The 10,000-nt window shown below is 39.1% G+C and overlaps 2 protein-coding genes across 2 annotated transcripts in view; both read right to left on the minus strand.

Moving 5' to 3' along the window:
* Nucleotides 1-1,006, minus strand: part of mapk12b (mitogen-activated protein kinase 12b) — a 6,364-nt gene extending 5,358 nt beyond the window's left edge. The window contains exon 1 of the mRNA XM_030784620.1: nt 888-1,006. Within this exon, the coding sequence (XP_030640480.1) occupies nt 888-1,006 (119 nt within the window). The remainder of the gene's footprint in view (nt 1-887) is intronic.
* A 3,548-nt stretch (nt 1,007-4,554) lies between these two features.
* The window catches only part of mapk11 (mitogen-activated protein kinase 11), a 10,841-nt gene continuing 5,395 nt past the window's right edge, over nt 4,555-10,000 (minus strand). Inside the window, exons 2-12 of the mRNA XM_030784632.1 lie at nt 9,516-9,645; nt 8,740-8,798; nt 8,380-8,491; nt 7,786-7,815; nt 7,127-7,174; nt 6,857-6,971; nt 6,369-6,440; nt 5,673-5,752; nt 5,396-5,474; nt 4,897-5,070; nt 4,555-4,628 (exon numbers count right to left, since the gene is read on the minus strand). Of these exons, the coding sequence (XP_030640492.1) occupies nt 4,555-4,628; nt 4,897-5,070; nt 5,396-5,474; nt 5,673-5,752; nt 6,369-6,440; nt 6,857-6,971; nt 7,127-7,174; nt 7,786-7,815; nt 8,380-8,491; nt 8,740-8,798; nt 9,516-9,645 (973 nt within the window). The remainder of the gene's footprint in view (nt 4,629-4,896; nt 5,071-5,395; nt 5,475-5,672; nt 5,753-6,368; nt 6,441-6,856; nt 6,972-7,126; nt 7,175-7,785; nt 7,816-8,379; nt 8,492-8,739; nt 8,799-9,515; nt 9,646-10,000) is intronic.

Genomic DNA, 10,000 nt, shown 5'->3' on the forward strand with positions numbered 1-10,000 from the left:
TCATGTTTTTTCAATAATTAACTCACTTAAACAACTGTCGCGTCAGCTTTTATTCAACTTGTCCTCTCTTCCCCTGCATTCAGTACTACGTAACATCATAACTTTAAAAAACACAACGGCAAGAAGATGCACCTTGATTGTCTCGTGTGTGTGTCTTAAATAGCAGAGGAACCATGGCATGCGAATGGTTGTGAATTTCAAATAATTCACAAAAGCAGCTTCGAGGTCCACTATAAATTGCGTGCTAGAAGAATGGAAAACCGCCGCAGAAATTCCTCTTCCCCCGTCTGCCCATCTATTCATATGTTTATTAACGTGAATTTCCGTCAATGGGACTAAACGACTCGCCGGACACTCCCACAATAACTTAATAGAGTACTGTAGACTATGCGTAAAATGCACCGCACCCCGGTGAAAAAGTTGTACCTCAGGCTTAAAAACTAGTTTCAAATTCCACAGAGTTCAAAATAAATGTAGACACTGTCCTTACACGTCATGATAGACAAGGTTTGATTTTAATTGGCCGTCTTCTGAACGTAAAGAACAGACAATAGACTCAACGGGGCTTCTTTGTTACGCTGAACTGCTTGGAAAACCAATGGAAAATTGCGGACAGAGAAAACTTTTGGTGACGATTAAACATTCATGCATACTATAACTGACACATTTTGACATGATTATTTGAAATATGTGCAATTCTACAGCCATTTTCCACAGATGTTGCTTTCACAAACTAAAATTCCTCCATAAAGTTGCGTATTGTCATGGATAATTCAGTTTTACGTTTAACTGAACCTACACTCAAGGCGTATAAACATGTGCACACATAAATGACCGTAGTATGTGTATGCACTCTTTTAAACTTAAACGCACAAATTAAAACTTACCAAACTGTTCCATACGCTCCCGTTCCCACTTGTACGAGATCACGGTACCTCTCCGGGATATCCCACACAGTTTTATTTACATCTTGACGGTAGAATCCCACTCTAGTCCGCAAGGACATATTGACTTTTTCGAAAGCCCACCTTTTATATGACACACTCGTGCACAGACTCTTTCACGAGTAAATTATCTAATCATTATATCGTTTTGACCGCAAGCTCCCTCAGATGCAGCCTTGCTCCGAATTTAGCAGGAGCTAGGCTTACCCTGATGTTTCCGTTTGTGTAACCAATCTGGTACCTTCTCAGCATCGATTCCAGCTCCAGCGACCCCTGTTCGTTTAAGTTACAGTAGCGAAGAAAATTTCGTGGTGTCTGTCCGATGTCTGTATGCCATCGGAGTGTGAAAAGTTTAACCCCCCCCCCCCTTTTTTTCTTTTCTTTTTTTTTTCTTTTTCTTTTTTTTCTTTTACCATGTATCCGATAACTCGTGTTTGCAAACATGTTAACATGTTAAGTATCTAACAAAATAGACCTTTTAACAATTCTTGTCTGGAATCATTGAATCATTTACACCAGCACGTAGATCTGTACCATCTGCCTTTAATACACTTCAAAACAACATAACTGCTGTTTCTGTTTGCTTTACTGAATGTATTCTCTCAAGTTTTTCTGTAGCATTCAATCTAATGTTTCCTCTCACCTCGGCTCAAGAATATGTAAGAATTTCATTGTTGTATAACGGCAATGTTCTGTTTGAAGAGTGAATTTTACACTATTTATCTACATCTATCAAAAAATTTAACAATATCACCCATATTCCATTTCTGAGTAATAAACTGTATAATTGTTTTAATGGGATAAGCTGTCTCATTACTTTTATTCCTGTACGAATATCCTACATAAATAGTGTATCCAGAATTTACTTGAAAATCAGTACTACCATTGCAACCCTTTTACTCCTTTTAAAAGAATTTATTCTTCTTTGGTTTTCCCAAGGTTTCGTGCTTGACTGTACAGGTTTTTATTTATACAAACCAACCAAACATAGCACATAAAAGTTTGTAGGAAGGACTTCAGTTTTATTCAGGAGGACACATGCCACACACTGGTTGGATGGGCTGTTACCAACAGACAGGAGATTCATCCAATCCTGATCCTGACAGAGGCATGCAGGTATACCACTGATAAAACAAAGTGAAAACTTAAAATATGTGACGAGGAATGCTAAGGCTTAGGCCCTGGATCACCCAGGGCCCTCCACTCTTGGTGGAGTCCTCCACTTTAAGTCTCAGGACTCAGGTAAAGAAGATGAAGTTGTTTGGTACTCTGGTCCACCATCAAGTAGCAGTGGAGACAGTAGGGAGTATGTTGGTGCATTGAAATTCGATATACTTCTTTCTGATGAGGATAGCAATAGTGTAAATGTGTATTAAGGCAAAAAAGAGAGATAACAGGTAGCTAGTCTGTACAGCAGTAACAGATGAGCAAATGTTTACTGTTATGTGTTCTGTGGTAACACAGAAGCATTCAAAATACAGACACTGATTGTAAATTGAACAGGAGTGAATTACAAAATGTTAGAAAAGGAGTCCATAAGCTATTACAGCAAAGAACAAAGTAGTAAGAAAACTATTTGGAGCTAGTGGAAGGTAAAATGAGACATGGTGAACTCATTACCTAGCCGACGGTGGCATAAGTAGACTGTAGTGAGACTAGGAGATGTTAGTGGTACATAGCTGGAACCCATCTGATTTCACTCTGATTTCAAGATTTTGCCACACCCAGTCTTAGCATTTGTTATGCTAATGTGTGTGATGAGAACCTTGGAGGAGCTGAAGGCATATACACACCAGCTATGGGAAATATTAGGGCTTGAGGAGTTGACACAACATTTTAAAAGGAATATTTATCAAACAGATTTCACAACTGATTCTGAAAACCTGCAAAGTTGCCTTATAAAAGAATTTAGTAGCTGGATAACTCAGTCATTCACTGTACAGTTAATGAAAAGCAGTGTATACAGAGATTGTACATATATGTTCCCGGTCAGCATCATACCTCATGTCTTTAAAGTTATAAAATCATATTTATATAAGTATGAGGAGTAACATGAAAAACACATTAACAAACATCGATTTCCACTCCAGAGACATTTTGAAAAATACATTCATTTCAAACATTTCCACTAGAGTATGGCAGAACTTCTCGTGGAAGAAAAAAAATACACAGAAAAAAAACATTCAAATGTTCAATTCCCTTTCACAATTACTGATTGACCATATTTCACATTCACAAAAGAGGAGAGTGTGCACGAGTTAAAGAGATTTCTTTTGTACTGAACTTGACAGAAATAGGTGGTCTACCCTGCTTCATAAAAAAAAACTAAACAAAACAAAAAACAAAAACAAGATTTAAATGCTGATAGGTTTTTTTTGGAGTGTCTCAGACCAACATGTCCTGTTTGAATAGGTGATGTGTAGTTTCTATTGGACTTCCAGAGGTTTCTTATTCATCATACATATTTCCTGCTCAAGTCAGCAACACTTCCAGCACACTAAAAAATAAGCCACACATACACAGTCATTTTGTGTTCCACTCATTCTTCAGGTATGAAATTAAAAGGCTTTCTAGGGAAAAAGAGAAAAGCCACCAGTGATATGATACTGTGCACGATTTGCGCAGGGGCATTCTCTTGTCTTTTAGGTACACACTTCAAGTCTTGGAGGTTTAGCTAACTTTATGATTGGAAGAACAGTAGTTCTGCTACACTTTCATACAATAGACAAAAGGAGCAAAAACAATTCATCACATCCTCTTGATTTGTACCAACCTGGATCAAACACACACTTGCAGTATATGAGGTATATTAAGTCTAAACATTACTCCTACCAGATACTACACCTTAAGTATATGTAGCTTAATTTGAGGTTGGATAATCTCAGATTTATGGATATTCACATTTATTTTTTCAAACACTCAAATATATAATACTCACTTCTGCTCATTTGTGTAAACATAGAATTGTTTTAGATGCAGAATTTAGCCCTGTCCTTTGTCACATGCTAGTTTTGGCTTGGTTGCTCACGGACATTCTACCTCCCTGTTACCTTCTATGCACCACCATGGCCCATACTGAAAACACACACAGGGTAACATGCATCCTGGAATAGTTTTAAATGGTGGCCCCCGTCCCAAACAGCACCCTAACTCCTCCCATAAGGCCTTTCTAGCAGTTATGAAACACTATATACTACATCAATGATAAGATAAACTTAACTTTTGAACCTAATGAACCCCAACAAGGTTTTTTTTTTTTTTGCGTGTGTGTGTGTGTGTGTGTGCGCGCGTACATTTAGTCCCTTTGATCTGTTAGAAAGACTGTGGAAGGAAAAGGGAGGGATGTCTTTAAGATCAGGCCTGTGTACATCCTCCCAACCCTGTTTGTAATACCATACACTTTCTACCCCCTCTGACATTGAGATGGACAGACACACACTCCACAAGGGCTTCATGCCAAGGAATAAACATCATCGTCTCTGGTTGACTCGCAGTCCTCTCTGAGCTCCTCCTCTCCCCCTGTGTTGACTGACAGTCAGACAGAGACAAAGGGGCGGTTCTTTCATAGTTGGTAAGCGGACCAGAAGGTGTAAAGAGTAGGGTTTGTCTCTCACTGTTCTACCTGGAGGCTGTCTGTCTTGCTGACAGGTGCTTTGAAGCTACTGACCTCCTCAAACACCAATTCTATTGAGAGAAAGGTTATAAAATGTTAATCTGTAAAGTGATAAGAAATTCTATAACACACAAACATATACTTTTTCACTGCTTAAATTTGAGATACTCAGATATTGTCATGCAATATATGAAACATCTCAGAAGATATTACACCAGTGCAACAGAATTTAGGCATGCTCATCAGTTTGAACCAAAAACTGACACTTTTGAATTCAATATTTACTTGGCTAATACACCTGATAGTAAACAGAAATTGGGCTGTCAATCTATGTCTTACCCTTCCACTCTTCCAGAGTGCGGTCCTTGCTTTCAGGAGTCTGGTCGTAGGGTGGGGCCTCTGGCTCGTCATCTGGATCATGGTACTGAGAGAAATATGGGTGAGAGAGGGCCTCGCTGGCTGAAATCCGTCCATCACAGTCTAAAACCAGCATCTTCTTCAGCAGGTCCACCGCTGAGAGAATAAGAAAGAGAGAGGAGGAGAGGGGGAGCGAGATTATAGTCAACTCAAACTCACAACAGACCCGTCATCTTACCGTCAATTTAGCAGTCAGTTTCATCAACAATTACTAAAGAAGTGCGAATGTGCAGTATTTGAAACTGAACTTCTGAAAGAGTCTGTATTCATCAGATTCAAACAATTCACTGTAATCCATTTCAACATTCCTACCACTGCAGGGAAAGCCAGAGTCAGCCCTGTTTCTCTGTTAATGCAATACAGTTCAGTGCCACTGATGAAATATAATAACAGTAATCTGACTGTTCTGTTGATGCCTCACCGAGCGGATTGGCTCCTCTGAAGATTTTCTCCAGATCCTGCTGTGGCATGTAGGGAAGTGACTGGATATACTTCTGTGCCTGGTTATAGCACAAACAAGTAAACATATCACTAATTAAAAAAAATCTTTACTGAAATAAGGTCAGATTCACCAGTCAGCCTTATGTACTCATCCATCCATCCATCCATCCATCCATCCATCCATCCATCCATCATACGCAATTAACAACCAATCAGTGCAGGATCTGGTCAGAATAAGTGTCATGTAATTCTCTCACATGCTCAGATGAAATCTTCTTCAGAAGCTCAGGAGTGGGTGTTCCCACCACTTCCATTATCCTCTTCAGCTGATCGATATCTGAGAGCATGCTGCTAAAGATCACCATGACCATCACAGTGCTAACAACATCAAAACTTTCTCTACCACCTCAATATATGACCATCACAGTGCTAACAACATCAAAACTTTCTTTACCACCTCAATATATGTGTGTGCCAAATGAAGCCTTATAAAAATCCAGTCTGGAACAAAATCAATATTTGCTGTTTCTACTTTTGTTATCACACTCATATCATATGTTATATCAAATATTTCTATTTGACTGTAATCTAATAATGGCAATGCAAAATCAGTAACTGAATGGAAGTTAAACAAGGTGATGGAGACTTAAACAATGGAGCAGTCAAGAAAGAGGATGAGCTTAGATTTGGTGTTAGCTGTTTCGAATACCTGTGAGTGTAACTGCATTTGAGAATGGTGGGTAGATGTGGGTGTTGGACCTATGGACCACAGCATACAAAATAGACTAAACCATGTTACAACATTCACCTGTATATAAATGGATATACTGCTATTGGACTTGGATATCCTTTTACTGATATATAAATTATTGCAGGAGACTGTTTGTTCTGGAGCCAGTTTCAGGTATCAAGTAACAACTGATTGCAAAGTGCTTTGTGGAAATAAAGGATACAGTCGTTGCCTGGAAACAGGACTTTCCCCTTTAAGAGTTCACCCATAATGCATCCCACAGACCAAATATCCACTGAAAAGTAAATCCCACCAGTCAATAAGTACCCAGAAGACAGTGAGTCACCATGACAACCAAAGTAACCAATCTTTGTTCCATTTTTTAATCTGCTATGTAAATGTTTGCTTCACAAGAGCTATTGTTTTAAAATGACTTGGATCAAGATCAAAATCATTTTCTTTCAATTCCATTCAACAGCATAATTTTAAATTCAAATGCAAACAGGAAACAAACACTAACTGTCAGAATTACTGCTGATGTAGCTGCTGGTGTGACTGTGACTCTAGTTTCTGTTAGTAGGAGAGTCGCCACAAACCACAAGCATTTAAATGTTGTTAAAAGGCTATAACAAAGGCTATGCTCAGACTGGTTAATGTGATATTGGCATCAGCATTTAGAAGTCATGTGACTAGTCAACGGGCGTTTCTCACCTGTCTGATTGTAGTGCATCCAGTTGAGCATGATTTCTGGCGCTCGGTACCAGCGAGTTGCCACATACCCTGTCATCTCATCATCTGTCTGTCTGGCCAATCCAAAATCCAAAATCTGTCAACAGAGTCAAGACATCCAGTCATTGGCTGGTGCATGATTTAATCTGACTGGTCTGTATGACTTACAATCATTATGATGACGTTTTGTACATATTATTTGTGTTGATGATGAAGGAACAGACTGTTAGCGATGATCAGTAATGGTCTCACCCTCAGCTCACAGTCTTCATTCACAGCCACGTTACTCGGCTTCAGGTCCTAAGACACCAACAAAAAGACATCAAATTAAAGAGAGACTTTAATTCTTACAGTGATATTGACACAGCAGTGTGTGTGAGACAGGCCCTGGCCCTGAGATGAAAGGAAAAACATTGCGTGAAGACCAAAGGAGGAGGACAGAACAACTGACATAGTTTAGATGCAAACTTTCACAAGAACTAACATGCATGCATGCATAAAAACTAGTGGTGCGATCCACTCACACTTCTGAGTAACTCGAGTGTCATGCTAAAGTGTAACAGTAACTTTTTCTTTTATCTAACAACACAAAATAACAACAAATTATGCTAGACTTTCTCCAAAAATAACTACATACATATACATACATACATACATACATACAGAAATAATCCACTGTTTCTTAATCTGATGAAAAAAAAAAGCAGGAGCAGGCTGGAGACAGCTAAGTGCCTACATAAGGTAGATGAGTCATCAGACTCCAGAGACACAACTGCACTTCAACAGATTTATCATAACCTTATCTTTCCTTTTTTTTGATCTGTGATAAACTGTACTGAGACCAGCTTCAGGACTGAGAACTGGACAAGAGGAAAACGTTTTAATTGTTTAATTATAGGATCAGCACTCACTCTGTGAATCAGTCCTGCTGAATGGATGTACTGTGGGGGAAGAACAGAGGAGAGATAGGGGGTGGAGGAGGTGTAGGAGGAGAGAAAGAAGTGAAAGAGAGGTCAACAGTGCTGTCCAGCTCTGGTTTGCACATTCATAAAAGATCTTTTCACCCCTCTGAGAGAAAAGGTTCATGACTCGACGCCCTACTTGGCAACACTAGGGAGAACAAAACCTCTAACAAAACTTTGGTTGGGTTAAAAAAAGAAAAAGTATAAAAACAGCTCAGTGTCCCTACACACAGCTGTCTTACTGAACTGTTAGCCTTTCTTTGACACTCATAATTGTGGGCCTTATTTGCTTAGGTATTTTGAATGGTCATTTTTTTTAGTTAAGATTCAGGTGGGGTTTTTTTTGCTATGTTTTGTTTTAGTTAAAATTACTTTTGATGATGGTTAATATGATGGTTAATATGACCATAGGTGTTTGAGTTCTTATTTTAACTGAAACAGATGCTTTCTCAGCAAGACGTCAATATCTTTGATGAATGCTTATTACCATTAAGTTACAAATTTACAATGTAGAACTCATGTATTTTGCTGAACGTCTGGTACCTTGAGGCCCCGGAGTAGCTGGTAAATGAGGAACTGTATGTGTTCATCTGACAGACGCTGAAACTTGACAATGTTGTTCAGGTCAGCTCCCATCAAATTGGTTACTAAGTAGCTGGTAAAACAGGAGATCAAAGGTATGTTAATATGATGACTAAATGGTTAATTAAGTAGTTAGTTCGATACCCTATCTATTATCCTTTATTCCTGAAAATACACCACACTGAACCTAGGCATGTAGGACTGTGCAATATGAGTAATATGGGACTGAGAAAGACATCTGAGGATCTGAATTAGATTCCAAATGGTCAGAAATGGCAGGCTTTCCTCAGCTGTAAATAAAAAAAGAGACTTGGGACTCACACTTCATTGAAGTCTTCCAGCGATGTTGCTGGAGAGAAAACATCTAACAGCCCAATCACCTGCAAAAAGATAAACCTCCTTTTATTAGATATTACAGTGCAGAATGCTTTCTGTCTCGAGATCCTGTTTAAGCTAAAGCAGTCATCTTACTGAGAAACAGCCACACACCATGCATCACAGTGTTTCGTCTCATAAGCTGTTGTTACCACAGAGTTCACTTATTTTACTAAGCTGAGTCTGTGTGCATGAGCAAGTTGGTATATATGCATCCCTCTGTGTGTGTGTGTGTGTGTGTGTGTGTGTGTGTAGCAGTGTAACTGTAGAGCACTAAAGCAGTACTGCACTTGTGCTTGTCTCAGATATCTCTGGCTATTAGCCACTGATGGTTATTGCTGACCTCCAACCACACTTGTGTAATGATCATGTGGAAGGGGATTAGTGTATTTTCAGCATTGGTCTGTTACCATAGTGTTCTCATTGTGACATCACAAACTGCATAACTACTACACATCTCAAAGGGAAATGGAAAATAAGCGAGTCTGTGATTTATAGCACTACATTCTATCTCTGTCACACCATAGATTTTAAAAGGCTAGACAGGCATCTTACCTCAATTATGACTATGTGGGTAATTTAAAGTTATTTCAAAGTAAGGAATGTGCTAGTGAACTGACAGCATAGGGAGTACTCCCCCTGGGTGTTTAGTTCTATACTCCTGTTGTTTGTAACAGCTCCGGTGGCTGCTGTAAAGGGATGGGATTGTGGTGTTAGCTCACATTCTCATGCTTCATGTGTTTGAGAAGGCGGAGTTCTCTGTAGGTGCGACGGCTGTGGATGAGAGACTGGAAGGGTCGTGACAACTTCTTCACCGCCACCTTCTGTCGTAGACGCACGTCATACGCAGAGCTAAAAGAGACATTGAGAGCAAGGGAGAAACAGAAGGAAAAGGAGAGAGAAATTTTGACTTTTTAAAGCTTGTTATTCGAACCCAAATGCATGTGTTTAATGAGTATGACCCCATACAGAAGGTTTGGGGAATCCTCCATCCAAAGTTTCCAGGCTACAACCTAACACATTTCACACACTTAATGCACACTTCATTCAGCTAACTTATGCCCTCAGGGACCTGGGATTTCTGGATTCAGATGTGTTAAATTAAAATGATAAGAATTTGTACCCTTTCAGAGTAGAGCTAACTGGCCAAGCTATGATTATGTTTGTACTCACAATATAATATGAATTTATCAATTAAAGATCAAGA

This window comes from Chanos chanos, chromosome 1, assembly GCF_902362185.1.
Source record: "Chanos chanos chromosome 1, fChaCha1.1, whole genome shotgun sequence".
In the NCBI taxonomy this organism is placed as follows: Eukaryota; Metazoa; Chordata; class Actinopteri; order Gonorynchiformes; family Chanidae; genus Chanos; species Chanos chanos.